The sequence below is a fragment of the Chiloscyllium plagiosum genome, unplaced genomic scaffold (genome assembly GCF_037043375.1).
Source record: "Chiloscyllium plagiosum isolate Xiang-an unplaced genomic scaffold, Cpla_swu_hap1 HiC_scaffold_10, whole genome shotgun sequence".
NCBI lineage: Eukaryota > Metazoa > Chordata > Chondrichthyes > Orectolobiformes > Hemiscylliidae > Chiloscyllium > Chiloscyllium plagiosum.
The window spans coordinates 86,387,647-86,405,876 of NW_028270148.1; the positions used below are offsets into that span (position 1 = coordinate 86,387,647).

Below are 18,230 nucleotides of genomic sequence, written 5' to 3' on the forward strand. Positions count from 1 at the left end.
TGCAGTAAAATTTACAAGGATGTTGCCAGGACTGAAGGGTTTCAACTATAGGGAGAGGCTGAATAGGCTGGGGCTTTTCTCCTTGGTGTGTCGGATGCTGAAGGGTGACCTTATAGAGGTTTATAAAATCATGAGGGGCATTGATAGGATGAATAGCCAAGGTCTTTTCCTTAGCATGGGGAGTCCAAAACTAGAGGGCGTAAGTTTAAGGTGAGAGAAGAAAGATTTAAAAACGATCTGAATAGTAACTTTCTCATGCAGTGGATGGTATGTGTGTGAAATGAGCTGCCATCGGAACTGATGGAGGCTGGTATAGTGAAAACATTTAAAAGTCATCTTGATGGGTATATGAATAGGAAACGTTTAGAGGGATATAGATCCAATGCTGACAAATGGGCCCAGATAGGCAGATCTGGTCATTGTGGACGAGCTAGACTTAAGGGTCCCTGTTATATATGTTTGATAAAGGGTCAGTTCGACTTGAAATGTCAGCTCTTTTCTCTCCTTACAGATGCTGCCAGACCTGCTGAGATTTTCCAGCATTTTCTCTTTTGGCTGTTATATAACTCTCTGACTCAATAGAGTTATAGAGTCAGAGAGATATGCAACACAGAAACAGATCATTTGGTCCAACTTGTTCAAGCCAAGCAGAAATCCTAAGTTAATCAAGTCCCATTTGCCAACATTTGGCCCATGTCCTTCTAAACCCTTCCCATTCATGTACCCATCCAGATGCCGTTTAAAAGCTATAATTGTACCAGCCTCCACCATTTCCTCTCGCAGCTCATTTCTTACACGCACCACCCTCTGTGTGAAAACGTTGCCCCTTAATGTCCCTTTTAAATCTTTCCTCTCTCACCCTAAATCTGTGCCCTCTAGTTTTAGACTCCACCACCCCAGGGAAAAGACCTTGTCTATTTAACCTACTTATGCCCTTCATGATTTTATAAACCTCTATAAGGTCACTCCTCAGCCTCTGACTCTCCAGGAAAAATGGTCCTGGACTATTTAGCCTCTCCCTATAGCTCAAATCCTGTCAATATCCTTGTAAGATTTTTTCTGAATCCTTTCAAGTTTCACAAAATTCTTCCTGTCACAAGGAGACCAGAATTGCGTGTAATATTCCAATAGTGGCCTAACCAATGTACAGCTGTAAAATGACCTCTCAACTCCTATACTCAATGCAGAGACCAATAAAGTCAAGTATACCAAATACCTTTTTCCCTATCCTATCCACCTGTGACTCCACTTTCAAGGAACTATGAACCTGCGCACCAAGATCGCTTTGTTCAGCAACACTCCCCAGGACCTTACCATTAAGATAAGCCCTGTAAGTATCCCTGTAAATACTTTCCTTCAAATGTTTATCCAATGACGTTTCAATATTCATTAAATATGTTTCTGCCACTTTGTTAGGCAAATCACAACAATTTAACCACGTGTCTTCCATGGAAACAATTTCTCCTTATTTACTGCTTCAAAATCTTGCATTATTCTGAAATTTTCAAAATTCCCAGCATCTCTTTTCTCTCTGCATAACTGGTGCTCTTCGTCCCTGCTACTAGTTTAATGAATCTCAGCCCTAGACAACTGATGCTAAAGTGTGGTCCAGGATTGGTCATAATACACCAGCTGATGCTTAATCGGTGAACTGGTAAACTTCTGCACTTTAATTTTTGCCTCTGTTTCTAAAAAGAACGTTGCATTAAGTTTTGCATTTTATTATTGGTAATTTCATACAGTAGTATAACTAATAGAAGAATGCCGCAGCACTTCAATTCTATCATATGCACACTGTGTGTTATGTGGAATGCCGGTCCACCTCATGTACAGACATTGTCATCAAATGGAGAAGTGTGAGCTCCCAGTTTCAGAGCTGGAACTACAACTGGCCTCACTAGAATGTGACCACAAAGCTGAGAGCTTGGTAGATTGCAGGTTTCTGGAGGTGGTCACCCTGTGGATTAGGAGTGTAGAAGCAGAGAAGGTATAGGTGACCAAGTCAACAAGGAAGAGCAGGCCAATAGCATACGTTCCCCCTCAGTGCTTCTCTTTATCTAATTGGTGTTCAGTTCTGACTACTGGTGTGAATGATAGCTCCTTAAGGTGATACAACCAGAAATAAGTCCACAATAACGTAGGTGGATTGCCTACGTGGTTGAAGATCAGGAATCAAACAATAATAGAGGATTCTGTAGCAAGGTGAGTCAATGCCAGGGGAAGGATGGTCATTCTGTGGCTGCAGACATAATTCTTAGATGGTTTGTTGCCACCCTTGCATAAAGTCCAGGATGTCACTGAGTGGCTGAGGAAGATAATGGTGTAGTAGTCTGATGAAGGGCTTTTGCCCAAAACGTCGATTTTCTGGCTCTTCAGATGCTGCCTGACCTGCTGTGCTTTTCCAGCACCACTCTAATCTAGACTCTGATTTCCAGCATCTGCAGTCCTCACTTTTGCCTCGTTGACTTTAACCTTACTGCGAATCATCTTGCAAGGATGCCTACCTTGAAGAAGTTCTCCTCCTCTCTTTACAAGAATCTCTCTCTCACTGCAACCCCCAGGTCATCTCCTCTGCCCTGAAGCTACCTTCTCCCCAGCCCCACCCCTCTCCCGTTTATCTCTCCACCCCAGAGGCTCCCTGCCTTCATTCCTGATGAAGGGCTTTTGTCCGAAATGTCGATTTTCCTGCTCCTCAGATGCTGCTTGATCTGCTGAGCTTTTCCAGCACCACTCTTATCTAGACTCTGATTTCCAGCATCTGCAGTCCTCACTTTTGCCTTTGTGTAGTGGTCATGGACTAGTAAACTAGAAGCCAGGACTAATGCTTTGTGGATATTGGTGCAAATTCTACCTTTGCACTACATAAACTCAATTTGTAAAATTTGGACTCAGTAATGTTGACCATGATATTAGCACAAATTTCTCATAAAACTCTATTTAGTTCTTGAAGATCCTTCAGCAAAGAAAATCTTTACCTAGGTCTGGCCAAAATGTGACTCTAGACCAAGAGCAATATAGTTGACTGTTTTGTTTTGATTTGATTTGCGTTATTATTGTTGCATGTATCGACATACAGTGGAAAGTATTGTATTGCGTGTTCAACAGACAAATCTTATCGTACATAAATATATTAGAGTAATAGAACAGAATACAGCATATAGTGTTACAGTTACAGAGAAGATGCAGAGAAATACTAACTCTAATGTATGTATCATAAGTCTGATTACGGAGGGGCAGAAGCTGTTCTAAAATCTATTGGTACGTGTTTTCAAACTTTGTATCTTCTGCCTGATGGAAGAGGGTGGAAGAGAGTATAATCAGGGTGGGAGGGGTCTTTGATGATGTTAGCTGCTTTCGTGAGGCAATGGGATGTTTAGACAGTGTCAATGGAAGGAAGGCTGGTTGTTGTGATGGACTGGGCTGCATTCACAACTTACCATAATTTCTGGCTGCCTTGGGCAAAGCAGTTGCTGTACCAAGTGGTGATGCATCAGTATAGAATGCTTTCTATGGCGCATCTATAAAAATTGGTAAAAGTAATTGCAGACATGCCAACTTTCCTTAGCATTCTGAGGAAGTAAAGGCATTGATATGATTTCTTGACTGTAACGTGGATGGACCAGGATAGATTGTTGGTGATATTTACTCCTAGCAACTTGAAGCTTTCGATCACCACCACCTCAGCACCATTGATACAGACAAAGGTATGTCCTCCACTCTGCTTCGTAAAGTCGATGACCAGCTCTTTTGTATTTTTACTAACATTGAGAGAGTGTGATTGTTGTCTTAACCATGCTACTGAGCTGTCTATTTCTTTTTTGTACTCTATCTTGTCACTGTTTGAGATCTGACCCGTTACAATGGAGTCATCAGCAAATTTGCAAATGGAGTTAGAGCTGAATTTGGCCACATAGACATGAGTGTACAAGTACCAGTGCTGAGGATTATTGTGAAGGAAGTTGTCATCTATCCTTACTGACTGCAGTCTGCAGGTCAGGAAATCGAGGATTCATTTACAGAGGGGAAACTAGAGTCCTAGGTCTCGGAGTCTGGAGATACGTTTTGTTGGAGTTATGGTGTTGAAAGCAGATTTAGTTTCTTATTTAGTTAGTTAGTCTCTTATTTAGTTTCTGAAGTGGTCTAGTAATTCACTCAGATAAATGGTAGTTAGAGCTAGGCAAATAACACCCACATTACATCAAAGAATGCAAAAAGATGCATCACATTCTGGTGGGAGATTCTGAAAGCCAGAGATCATGGTCTATCTCAATATTAATGACCCAGATAGAAAGAAAGAAAATAGAGTCACTCAAAGATAGTTTTGCAGTGCAAAATTGTAAATTCATACAGTAGAGTATATAGTTTAGTGAATTGTAGATAATCATGTGATAATGGAGAGATGACTAATAATACAGGGAAAGATTGGATTATAAATACTCCTGGATACAAAATGTTCAGGAAAAAAAGGGGTTGTAGTGTGAAAAAAAGTCAGGAACACTGAATGAAGAGAACTTCTCAGTGTTGGGAATGAAGAGGAACAACACTGTTGTGCATGTTGCACAATTGGTAAAATAGCCAGTTGGCAGCTCACTGAGTTTAAACGTTTATCAGTTGGAGTGGCCCTTATTAAGTTGGCAGTGGAACCTTGCAACAATTAAGAACTGGAATTCTGGTCCTCAGGAGCTGCCTGTCAATCTGACTGACTGACCATTGAGTAGTTCCAATGGCACCAAAACACAATGGTGGCCACTGTTGGAACTACAAGGAGTTCTGAGAAGGCAGAATTTAGACGCGGGCAGGGGGGGCTGGTCAAAGACGAATCAGATGCACTAGTAATAAGAGTGATAAAGGACAAAAGGACAAAGGGGGTGGAGGGGATGAGTTACCATCTTGGGCAGTTGCCCTCAGTGGTACTGGGACACACCAAAGGAGGTACCCTCTTCAATCTCAGCTTTTGTCTTATATGTGAAGCCTGTTAGGCTGACTTCTATCATTTTATCATACCCTGCTGCACACAATATTGTTGTGGTGGCAGATGAGTCCCTTAACTGGCCATTGATTGGCCAATGAAAGGCCTCAATAAGCTAAAGGGTAAATGGGCTATCTAATGCCTTATCCGCATAGCTTATTTTGATGAATAGCTCAACGGCTGGCAGGAAAGAATTGGATTGGACATAGAACATCGAACATTACAGTGCAGCACCTGCCCTTTGACTCTTGATGTTGCGCCACCCTGTGGAACCAATTTGAAGCACATCTAACCTACACCATTCCATTCTCATCCATATTCTGGATTAGTGGTGCTGGAAGAGCACAGCAATTCAGGCAGCATCCGAGGACAGGCAAAATCGACGTTTCGGGCAAAAGCCCCTCATCAGGAATAAAGGCAGAGAGCCTGAAGCATGGAGAGATAAGCTAGAGGAGGGTGGGGGTGGGGAGAGAGTAGCATAGAGTACAATAGGTAGGTGGGGAAGGAGATGAAGGTGATAGGTCAGGGAAGAGAGGGTGGAGTGGATAGGTGGAAAAGGAGCTGGGCAGGTCGGACAAGTCCGGACAGGTCGAGTTACTGGAGGTTAGAAACTAGGATGAGGTGGGGGAAGGGGAAATGAGGAAACTGTTGAAATCCACATTGATGCCCTGGGGTTGAAGTGTTCCGAGGCGGAAGATGAGGCGTTCTTCCTCCAGGCATCTGGTGGTGAGGGAGCGGCGGTGGAGGAGGCCCAGCACCTCCATATCCTCGGCAGAGTGGGAGGGGGAGTTGAAATGTTGAGCCACTGGGCGATTTGGTTGATTGATGCGGGTGTCTCTGAGATGTTCCCTAAAGCGCTCTGCTAGGAGGCGTCCAGTCTCCCCAATGTAGAGGAGACCGCATCGGGAGCAACGGACCTGTCCGGACTTGTCCGACCTGCCCAGCTCCTTTTCCACCTATCCACTCCACCCTCTCTTCCCTGACCTATCACCTTCATCTCCTTCCCCACCTACCTATTGTACTCTATGCTACTCTCTCCCCACCCCCACCCTCCTCTAGCTTATCTCTCCATGCTTCAGGCTCTCTGCCTTTATTCCTGATGAGGGGCTTTTGCCCGAAACGTCGATTTTGCCTGTCCTCGGATGCTGCCTGAATTGCTGTGCTCTTCCAGCACCACTAATCCAGAATCTGGTTTCCAGCATCTGCAGTCATTGTTTTTACCTCATTCTCATCCATATGCCTATCCAATGATCATTTAAATGCTCTTAAAGTTGGCGAGTCTACAACTGTTTCAGGCAGCGCATTCCATATTTCTACTATTCTCTGAGTAAAGGAACTACCTCTGACATCTGTCCTATGTCTGTCACCGCTCTGTTTAAAGCTATGTCCCCTCAAAGCCAGCACCATCAGAGGAAAAAGGTTCTTATTGTCCACCCAATCCAACCCTCTGATTATCTGATATGTCTCAATTAAGTCACCTCTCAATCTTCTTCTCTCTAATGAAAACAGCCTCAAGTCTCTCAACCTTCCCTCATAAGATCTTCCCTTTACATCCTAGTAAATCTCCTCTCAATCCTCTACAAAGCTTCCATATCCTTCCTATAATGCAGTGACCAGAACTGCACGCAATACTCCAAGTGTGGCTGCACCAGAATTTTATACAGGTGCAGTATGACCTCATGGATCCAAAACTCAATCCCTCTGCTAATAAAAGCTAACACACCATATGCCTTCTTAACAGCCCTATCAACCTGGGTGGCAACTTTGAGGGATCTATGTACATGGACACCAAGATCTCTCTGTACATCTACATTATAAAGAATCGTACAAGTACTCTGCATTCCTGTTACTCCTTCCAAAGTGAATCACCTCACACTTTTCTGCATTAAACTCCATTCGCCAACTCTCAGCCCAGCTCTGTAACATGCAACATCCTTCAGCACTATCCACAACCCCACCAACCTTGATGTCATTCACAAATTTACTAACCCATCCTTCCACGCCCTCATCAAGGTCGTTTATAAAAATGACAAACAGCAGTGGACCCAAAACAGGTCCTTTCGGTGTACCACTAGTAACCGAACACCAGGATGAACATTTCCCATCAACCACCACCCTCTGTCTTCTTTCAGCTAACCAATCTCTGATCCAAGCCACTAAATCACCCTCAATCCCATGCCTCCGTATTTTGTGCAACAACCTACCATGGGGAACCTTATCAAACACTTTACTGAAATCCATATACACCACGTCAACCGCTTTACCCTCATCCACCTGTTGGGTCACCTTCTCAAAGAACTGAATAAGGTTTGTGAGGTACGACCTATCCTTCACAAAACTGTGTTGACAATCTCTAATCAACTTATTCCTATCAAGATGATTATAAATCCCATCTCTTGTTTATTTCACATTCTCCTCTCCACCTCCAAATATTCGGATGGCATCTGTAAAAGGCACCCTTGTTTCTGTCAATGATGAATGAGGTACTGAAGGATTAGGCTCTGGGAAATGAGATGGATCGAACAGAGTTAGGGGAAAAGGTAAGAACACTGATATTGTACTATAATGTTTAGGTCATCTGCAGGAAAGAACAAGGGGCCACGTTGACCAAAATCGGCTAACTGCAGGATGGCCAGTTTCAGCAGAGAGGAATAAGAATATTGCAGAGTTAAATTGGAATTACAAATTACTTAGTTGCACTTTTGCCTGTCAATGAACAACTTTTAAAGATAGTGTAGATTATAAAGTGGTTGTAAAATTATTTTGTTAAGAGCGTGCTCAGGTTAAGAATCTGGTAAATGTGGGAATTCTCTGCAGAGTGGTAAAAGTAAATTTTAAATGTTTTTTCCTAGAGCTAATGTATAGTTTTCATTTATCTATAAGCTAGGAAACTAGCCTGTTATTGCTTTACTTAAATTACTAAATTAATAACTTAAACTAGATAAATTAATCAATTAATAAAACTAAAATAAAGGGTCTGGGTAGTGCTGTGGTAGTTTCCCTACTTCTGGACCCAGAGTCCGAGTTCAAGTCCCACAGGCTCCAGAGGTCTGTAATAACATTGCTGGTTTGAAAACATTTAAAACTAAAATAATCAATTCAACTAAAATTAATTAACTAATTAAATAAATGAGTACATTTTGATTGAAATGGTAAGGCAGATAGGGCGATGTAATCTGAAAGATTGTGGGAAGCATTGTGATACCTTACAACCATATCTGTGCTATGTCTGTAGCTAAGACCCGTGGTTCAGATGATTGGTGAGGGGTAGAGGGAAAATGAATAGGTTAGGGTTGCAGTAGGTAGTCATTTTGACGCTTTTAGAAGGCTTTAGGTATGCTTGCCTTTATTGGTTAGTGCATTGAGTTGGGAGGTCATGTTTGGCTGTACAGGACATTGGTTAAGTCACTTTTGGAATACTGCATACAGTTCTGGTCTCCCAGGTTTAGGAAGGATGTAGTGAAACTTGAAAAGGTTCAGAAAAGTTTTACAAGGATGTTGGCAGGGTTAGGGCATTTGAGCTATTTGGAGACGCTGAATCAGCTGGGGCTATTTTCCCTGGAACATTGGAGGCTGAGGAGTGACTTTATAGAGGTTTATAAAATCATGAGGGGCATGGATAGGCTGAATAGCTAAAGTCTATTCCCTGGAGTGGGAGAGTCCAAAACTAGAGGGCATAGGTTTAAGGTGAGAGGGGTAAGATGTAAAAGGGACCTAAGGGGCAACTTTTTCACACAGAAGATGGTGCGTGTATGAAATGAGCTGCCAGAGGAAGTGGTTGAGGTTGGTAAAATTACAACATTTAAAAGTAATCTGGATGGGTATATGAATAGGAAGGGTTTATAAAGATATGGGCCAAATGCTGGAAAATGGAACTACATTAATTTAGGATATCTGGTCAGCATGGACATGTTGGACCAAATGTCTCTGTGATGTAAAGCTCTACGACTCTCTGACTCTTTGTTCCAGGATGGAGTCATGGGGTTTAACAAAGCTTAATGTTCAGCCAGCAGTCAAAAACAGGAAGGTGTGATTCAGAGTCAGGCAATTAAAGGTTCCTACATGTGATTATATTGTGTCCAGGCTGATACAAAGTGCAGGGAGAAAGTGAGGACTGCAGATACTGGAGATCAGAGTCAAAAGGTGTGGTGCTGAAAAAGTACAGCAGTCAGATCGCATCCAAGGAGCAGGAGAGTCAATGATTCGAGCATAAGGTCCACATCAGGAATTCTCCTGCTTCTCGGATGCTGCCTGACTGGCTTGTTTTTCCAGCACCGCATTTTTTGACTCTGATACAAAGTGCAGTAGTGACAAAGTTTTGCACTGTGAGATGTGCTATTTATTTTAGAAGTAATGATAAATTTCACTGCTCTGTTAATTTTCAATCACCACCAGCAAGACAGACTAACTGAACATACACCTCACTACGGCCTTTTACCATCTTGCTGCATGCAAAATATCTGATAACTAAGAGTGCAGTTCGGGGCCATTGCAATGCTTTGGGAAATTGTAGGACAAGAAAGGCAAGATAGAATGGCTCTTTCCTTCATTCTTTACCTTAATTTCTAACTTTCTCATATGTAATTTTCCCTAACTGTGTAACAAATAATAGGGTGCCGGAGCAAAAACAGTGTGTAACACAACTTGGACAAACTGTGACGATGCTGTTCCTTTAACAAGCTTGTGTTTGTCTTTGGTTTTTATTCAGAAGTGTTGTACGAGGCAGAGTTGATCTGGCTTGATCTACTTGAAGAAACTTTTAAGTTTAAAAAGACATTTGTACAATGGAAGTTCTCTCAGCTCAGCTTTTCTCTGGTTTGGTTTGGTTGGGTTTTAGCAGTCTGGCCATTCAGAGCAAGCAGTCAGTCAGTCAGTTTTGAGGCAGTTGGTCAAAGAAAGAGCTACATAGGAGAAGGTGTTCTCTGCTGAATCTTTCTGCCATCTCTTGCTCTCATGTTTGGTTTTTCCTTTTCTACCAAGGGATGTTTATGGGATTGTTGCAAGTATTTGGAACAACATCACTCAGTTGCGATAGATTTGATGGAGTTTTTAACTAGTTAAGCTATTCTATATTCTGTTCGCTTTTGTATGTGTTTCATTTGGTAATCTTGCAAATAAAATCTGTTTTGTTTAAAGCTAAGTGGTTGGGCCAGCTGCATCACTCCTGGAATATCCACCATACACCTGCTTAAAACAACTAGAAACATTAGGGTCTGGGCTACTTTCTTAAATGTTTTGAGGGGGTCTAGCCTGGACCATAACTGGGAAATTCCATGGAAAATTCCTTTTATGTATTAATTTCCCACATTTTATCCTCAGTAGTGAAAAGATAATACCCATTGTTGACTTCAAAGTTTTACTAATCATTTCATTTCTCCTAATGTTAATCTGAACCAACTTTATGTTAAGGAAATCTTGAGGCACTGAGCTACAGTGATAGCATCAAATAGGATAAGCAGAAATTTTCACAACAGAATTCAGAACTTTTCATTGGCTTGATTTGATTGCTCATGCATCACACCAAAAAAAGTGTATCAGACATTTAATTATCATTTCTTTTGGGACATTAAATCAGTAGTAACAAAAAATAATTTAATGGAATTGAACATCAGGTGGTTTCTGAAGAAACAGTAGAGGAATCATTGGTTTTGACATTTATTAGAGCATGGTTTCAGAATGGAGGTGAGGAGGGCAGCGTACCCATTTTGAACTATTGTGAACTAAAGTACTACCATAGAATCTTTAATGTTCACCTGAGGGGGCCCAAAGTTCAATATCTCATTTGACAACAACATCTTCAACAATCTAGCACTTTGTTCAGTATTTCAGTAAATATGGAACAGTACAAGTCAATAGAAGGAAACTTGCACCTATTAAACTGGTTCAGATCAAATTACCATGTCCTAAAAGTAAAATAACAGTATGCTAATTCACCTTGAAGCCAAATCCTCAAGAACCCACGAAGAAAATGAAAAACTTACTACAACGTGGAACATTGCAGAATGCCCATCGCTTTTGGGTGTCAGTTGTAAAACACCATGGCCTGGGTTCTCCATCAGGATTACGACAGTAGTTCTCCTCGAAATATTTATCTGGAAAACTGAAGGTCCTTACTTTTATTTCCAGTGAGAAAACCTTGCTAGTGAATAGCAATGTGTCTATGAGGCTTGCACTATGTGTTCAGGAAAATGCTGTTTACAGAAATGTATTAATTTTAAATATTGCTCACAATAACTACAGCTTGGACTTTATACAGGCCTTTTACACAAAATATCCCAAAGTGTCCGTCAGACGATTATCAGAAAATAATTGATGCCGAGTCACAAGGATAGGCAGTATTAGGATATGTGAGCAAATGCCTGGTCAAACTGTTAGCTTACAGAGTGTCTTAAGGGAGGTCAGACAGGAAAAAGCTAAAAATCTGAATAACTAAAGGTGTGATTGTTCAGGAAATATTAGTCTCGTTTGTGCAGGAGCCAGAAATGGTTGAGAGTTGTAAGGCTGGAAGAGATAATGTAGAAACAGAAATGGAGATATTTAAATACATGAATAAGAATTTTAAAGTAGTAGGCATGCAACCATATTGACAAAGGTAGTGTAACATAATGTCCTGCATCATTTTATATACACATGACAGGCTAGTTAGCAATTGCAGCTATATTTTGAACAAAGTTCTCACACAATAATATTTCTAACCATTAAGAATTAACTAAACAAGTATTCCTGATTTCTAAGAATGCAAATTGTGATGAGCTTTAACTTAGAAACAGTGCAGAGAGAAAAAAATAACAATTTCTTTAAAATCTCCAGGGAATCTCAAATTGTTTGTCATAACATTTTTAAAAAGACCTCTAGGAATTTGGATCAATTCTAAAGGGTTGCATTATATTTTTCTTATTATAATAAAAAAGTCTGCTCCAGCCATGACCAAGAAGCAATATCCACAAAAGGAAGATAAGAGCAGATTTCCTGTGGCTGGCAAGCACAAGGTAGAGGTGTAAGCAGGAGGGGATCATCACACAGGAATGAGCTGCGAGAGCAAGTGGTAGATGTGGATACAAATGTTACAGTTAAATAGGTACATTTGGATAGGTACATGGATAAGAAAGGTTTGGAGGGATCTGGGCCAAACACAGGTATACAGGATTAGTTCAGTATAGGAAACCTGGTCAGCATGGATGTGTTGGGCTGAACGGCCAGTTTCCATACTTTAAGACTCACAAACTTGATTGAGTTTTTTGAAGAAGTAGCAAAGAGGATTAATGAGGGCAGAGCAATGGACATGATCTACATGGAGGAGAAAGTGAGGTCTGCAGATGCTGGAGATCAAAGTTGAAACTTTATTGCTGGAACAGCACAGCAGGTCAGGCAGCATCCAGGGAACAGGAGATTCGACGTTTCGGGCACAGGCCCTTCTTTAGGAATGAGCAGAGAGTGTTCAGCAGGAGAAGATAAAAGGTAGGGAGGAGGGACTTGGAGGAGGGGCGTTGGAAATGTGATAGGTGGAAAGAGGTCAAGGTGAGGGTGATAGGTCGGAGTAGGATGGAGGCGGAGAGGTCAAGAAGAAGACTGCAGGTCAGGAAGGCGGTGCCGGGCTGGAGGGATTCGGCTGAGACAAGGTGGGGGGAGGGGGGATGAAGAAACTGGTGAAGTCCAAGTTCATCCCCTGTGGTTGGAGGGTTCCCAGTCGGAAGATAAGACGCTCCTCCTCCGACCGTCGCGTTGTTGTGGTTTGGCGGTGGATGAGTCCAATGACCTGCATATCCTCGGTGGAGTGGGAGGGGGAGTTGAAATGCTGTGCTACAGGGTGGTTGGGTTGGTTCGTCCGGGTGGCCCAGAGGTGCTCTCTGAATCGCTCCGCAAGTAGGCGGCCTGTCTCCCCAATATAGAGGAGGCCACACCGGCTGCAGCGGATGCAGTAGATGATGTGGGAGGAGGTGCAGGTGAATCTGTGGCGGATATGGAAGTTTCCTTTGGGGCCTTGGAGAGAAGTGAGGGGGGAGGTGTGGGCGCAAGTGTTGCACCTCCTGCGGTTGCAAGGGAAGGTGCCGGGAGTGGAGGTTGGGTCGGTGGGGGGTGTGGATCTGACAAGGGAGTCGCGGAGGGAGTGGTCTCTACGGAAAGCTGATAGGGGAGGGGAGGGAAATATATCCTTGGTGCTGGGGTCTGTTTGGAGGTGGCGGAAGTGATCTACATGGACTTCAGTATAGCACTCAACAAGATTCCTCATGGTAGACTGGTTAGCAAAGTTGGATCACACAGAATACATGGAGAACTAGCTATTTGGATACAGAAGTTAGGCTTTAAGGTAGAAGACAGAGGGCGGTGGTGGAGGGTTGCTTTTTAGACTGGAGGCCTGTGACCAGCAGTATGCCACAAGGATCGGTGCTGGGTCCACTGCGTTTCATCATTTATATAAATGATTTGGATGTGAGCATAGGAGGTATGGTTAGTAGGTTTGCAGATGACACCAAAATTGGAGGCCTAGAAGACAGCAAAGAAGGTTACCTCAGAGTACAGTGGGATCTTGATCAGATGGACCAATGGGCCTAGAAGCGGCAAATGGCGTTTAATTTAGATAAATATGAGGTGCTGCATTTTGGAAAAGCAACTTAGGGCAGGGCTTATACACTTAATGGTAAGGTCCTGGGGAGTGTTGCTGAACAAAAAGATCTTGGAGTGCAGGTTCACAGTTCTTTGAAAGTGGAGTCACAGGTAGATAGGATAGTGAAGAAGGCATTTGGTATGCTTGCCTTTATTGGTCAGTGCATTGAGTTCAGGAATTGGGAGGTAATGTTGCAACCATACTGGTTAGGCCACTTCTGGAATATTGTGTTCAATTTTGGTCTCCCTGATATAGGAAGGGTGTTGTGAAAATTGGAAGGGTTCAGATAAAACTTACAAGCATGTTGTCAGGGTTGGATGGTTTGACCTACAGGGAGAGGCAGAATAGGTTGGGGCTGTTTTCCCCAGAGACTGAGGGGTGACCTTATAGAGATTTATAAAATCATGACGGGCATGGATAGGATAAATAGACAAGGTCTTTTTCCTGGGGTTGGGGAGTCCAGAACTAGATAGCATAGGTTTAGGGTGAGAGGAGAAAGATTTAAAAGGCTCCTAAGGGGCAACTTTTTCACACAGATGGTTGTGCGTACATGGAATGAGCTGCCAGAGGAAGTGGTGGAGGTGGTACAGTTACAACATTTAAAAGGCATCTGGATGGGTATATGAATAGAAAGGGTTTAATGGGATATGGGCCAAATACTGGCAAATAGGTTTAGATTTATTTAGGATATCTGGTCGGCATGAACGAGTTGGACCAAAGGGTCTGTTTCTGTGCTGTATATCTCTGTGACTCTCAGACTCTATGACTACACAGATGCAGATACAAAAAGGTGTTGTAGCAGGACAGAGTAAGCAACTGAATCCTAATAGGTGTGAATTCCTTAGACATGCCAAAGAACTGAGTGTTCGAATCAGAGGATCAGATTGCATATTGAGAATGGTTATTTGTTTTTTTGAAAATCAATTCTGAAAGCTATACTATCAGGTCCGATGTGACCTTAGTGAAAGTAGGTTCATAGATGTGAGCCTTGCTGGTGATATCTGGAGGCATGGCAGTCAACCTGGAACTCCATTAACAAACATGTGGAGTTAGACCCCATATACCAACAACGAAGAAACAAAACTGGAAATAATACTACCTACCTCAGCAAACCAGGACACATAAATAGCAAACGGGATAGAACACCAATGCTTCACCAGAGGTGCACTGACGATATTACCTAGTATGGTGACAAAATGACTGCAAACAAATTTATCAGCTCAGCAACCAAGTCAACAATCTCATCCACAACCTGAGCTACAAATCTTCTCAAGAACTTTGACTATTAAAAGATAAATTTACATTTCCATCTGAATTATCATTTACATGGTATTGCAAATGTAATTAAAGTAAATCTGCAAAAGTGAAATATTGTTTGAAGGTCATTGAGTAAATTTAGTTGTTTTGGTTTACGGTTCCTGCATTGGGATTGCAACAAAATATTATCATTAATTCACTTCTTTATCTAATTTACAATCTTAAAATGGAAATATGATGAGGACTGTTTAAAAGTAGACTAAAGTAAATTAGATTAATGTAATTGTTGGGAATGGAGTTGGTTTGAGTTGAGTCAGTGAACAGTCAAGGATAGCACTCCCACCATCCCCTCAATAAGCTCACCCTCAAAATTTCCTGTGGTCCCATTTTGAGTTGTAATTGATACAAGCAATCTAGGATCAATCTGCATCTCTCATTCCTGCTGTTGTCCCATATCCGTCCCATTGCTGCAAAAGTCCTTCCATTACATTTCTTCCTGATCCCTCTGCTGCAGTAGTCCAGCTCCACCACAGATGCTGTCAAAATCGTCTCTCAAACATTCCTCATCTTCACTCTTTGCTTGCGTCCAGCACAACTCTGGCAAATCCCTTGCTAAGAAACATTTTTTTTTTACAAAACAGAATGTGGACTTCACTTAAAGTCAATATTTGTTGTCCATTCCTCATTATTCCCTTGAACTGCTAGGCCACTTTGGAAGCCAGTTAAAAGTTATTTTGTGTATAAGATCATGCTTACAGATGAGGTAAAAAAAAGCAACCTTCTGTCTCTAAAGGGGAATTTGTGAACTAGCTGCCTATTTTAAAATGGGTCACTGACAGTTTCATAGTCCCCTTGCTGAGCTTAGATTTATTAATTGAATTTAAATCTCATCAACTAGTATGGTAAGATTTGAACCTGTTCAAAGTTTGTGAGAAGATTTGTAGCTCGGGTGCTCGTTGCTGTGGTTCTGTTCGCCGAGCTGGAAGTTTTTGTTGCAAACGTTTCGTCCCCTGCCTAGGTGACATCCTCAGTGCTTGGGAACCTCCTGTGAAGCACTTCTGTCGTGTTTCCTCCGGCATTTATAGTGGTCTGTCCCTGCCGCTTCCGGTTGTCAGTTTCAGCTGTCCGCTGTAGTGGCCGGTATATTGGGTCCAGGTCGATGTGTTTGTTGATGGAGTTTGTGGATGAGTGCCATGCTTCTAGGAATTCCCTGGCTGTTCTTTGTTTGGCTTGCCCTATAATGGTAGTGTTGTCCCAGTCGAATTCATGTTACTTGTCGTCTGCGTGTGTGGCTACTAGGGATAGCTGGTCGTGTCGTTTCGTGGCTAGTTGATGTTCATGGATGCGGATCGTTAGCTGTCTTCCTGTTTGTCCTATATAGTGTTTTGTGCAGTCCTTGCATGGGACTTTGTACACTACATTAGTTTTGCTCATGCTGGGTATCGGGTCCTTCGTTCTGGTGAGTTGTTGTCTGAGTGTGGCTGTTGGTTTGTGTGCTGTTATAAGTCCTAGTGGTCGCAGTAGTCTGGCTGTCAGTTCAGAGATGTTCTTGATATATGGTAGTGTGGCTAGTCCTTTGGGTTGCAGCATGTCCTCGTTCCGTTGTCTTTCCCTTAGGCATCTGTTGATGAAATTGAGAGGATATCCGTTTTTGGCGAATACCTTGTATAGGTGTTCCTCTTCCTCTTTTTGCAGTTCTGGTGTGCTGCAGTGTGTTGTGGCCCTTTTGAATAGTGTCTTGATGCAACTTCGGTTGTGTGTATTGGGGTGGTTGCTTTCATAGTTCAGGACTTGGTCTGTGTGTGTGGCTTTCCTGTGTACCTTAGTGGTGAATTCTCCATTCGGTGTTCTCTGTACCATCACGTCTAGGAATGGGAGTTGGTTGTCCTTTTCTTCCTCTCTCGTGAATCGGATTCCTGTGAGTGTGGAGTTGATGATCCGGTGTGTTTTCTCTATTTCCGTGTTTTTAATGATTACAAAGGTGCCATCCACGTATCTGACCCAGAGTTTGGGTTGAATTTGTGGTAAGATTGTTTGTTCGAACCTTTGCATTACTCCTTCTGCTATGAGTCCCGAGATCGGTGAGCCCATGGGTGTTCCGTTGATTTGTTCGTATATCTGGTTGTTGAATGTGAAGTGTGTTGTGAGGCACAAGTCCAGTAGTTTAAGTATGCCGTCTTTGTTGATGGGTTCAACGTCCTGTTGTCTGTTATGTCTGTTCAGCAGGTTGGCTATTGTTTCTCTGGCTAGGGCTTTGTCAATAGATGTGAACAGTGCCGTTACGTCGAATGAGACCATGGTTTCTTCCTTGTCTATGTGTATATTTCTGATGGTTCAAGAATTCTTGTGTTGATTGTATAGAGTGTCTGGATCCGCTGATCAGGTGTTTCAGTTTCTGCTGTAGTTCTTTAGCCAGTTTGTGTGATGGTGTCCCTGTTTTTTGAATTGACTAAGGGCACAGTGAGCAGGCAGTACTTATTATTTTTGAAAAAGCAATTAAAAGACTTAGTTTTGGGTTGTTATGACAGCTTCATATTTGAAATTGTTATGAGGACCTGAGTTTTGAAGGATTGTGGGAAATCTGTTTTATTTCAGGTTCTATGAATACCTGAAGTTTTTAAGATCACCTTAGACATTAGAGCCTTTTTTAACAAGGCAGATCTTAGCAACAACATGGTTTCAGCTAATTTCTGGACTTGTTTGCTTGAAGTCCCTTCGTGGGTTTTATGACTATGACAAAGTTAGATCATGTTCAAACAAAGCTTTTGATGCTGTGCGAATTGACATCTAGCCTGCTGAAGGACAGAAGCTTCCAAGCTCAACATCTCTTACTTCTGAGAGAAGCTCTAATTGTGCATCCAATGTGATACCTGGAACATTGATCAAGGAGCTTTCAGGAAAAAAAAACATTGCAGGGAGTTTGTTCCAATATTTTGTGAACAACTACATATTCATAGATCCCAGGGACAACTTTACACATCTTGTACCCTGTCCACATGTGCAGAATGCCAGACTGAGAGCTACCTGAACATTCTACTCCTTCACCTTTTGCCGTGAGAACTATCAATTATTGGCCAACTATTAAATGAATCTCAGCAGAGAAATTTTCTTATGTGGATTTAGTTATTTATACTTCTTTTATTTCAAATTTTCAAATGATACTTCTTTGCCAAATAAGTCGTGGTTACACAGTCAATCAATAATCTTGTTGTTTCTGAAAGATACCCTGGTTGATGGATTGTTGTAAAATTCTAACCATAATATTGATAAAATGTATAATTAGCACTATCAATATCTGGGTAAACATTTGTTGTGAATAATGAAGACGTGGGACTAGAGGAAGGCAGTGGACTCCTGCCATCTTATTTCAAAGCCTATTTATAAACTTGCAGGTCATAG

The 18,230-nt window shown here is 42.0% G+C and overlaps 1 protein-coding gene across 1 annotated transcript in view; it reads right to left on the reverse strand.

Annotated features, from left to right (window-relative positions):
* The window catches only part of LOC122552973 (plasminogen-like), a 123,671-nt gene that overhangs the window by 52,443 nt on the left and 52,998 nt on the right, over nucleotides 1–18,230 (reverse strand). The window contains exon 5 of the mRNA XM_043696296.2: nucleotides 10,951–11,069. Within this exon, the coding sequence (XP_043552231.2) occupies nucleotides 10,951–11,069 (119 nt within the window). The remainder of the gene's footprint in view (nucleotides 1–10,950; nucleotides 11,070–18,230) is intronic.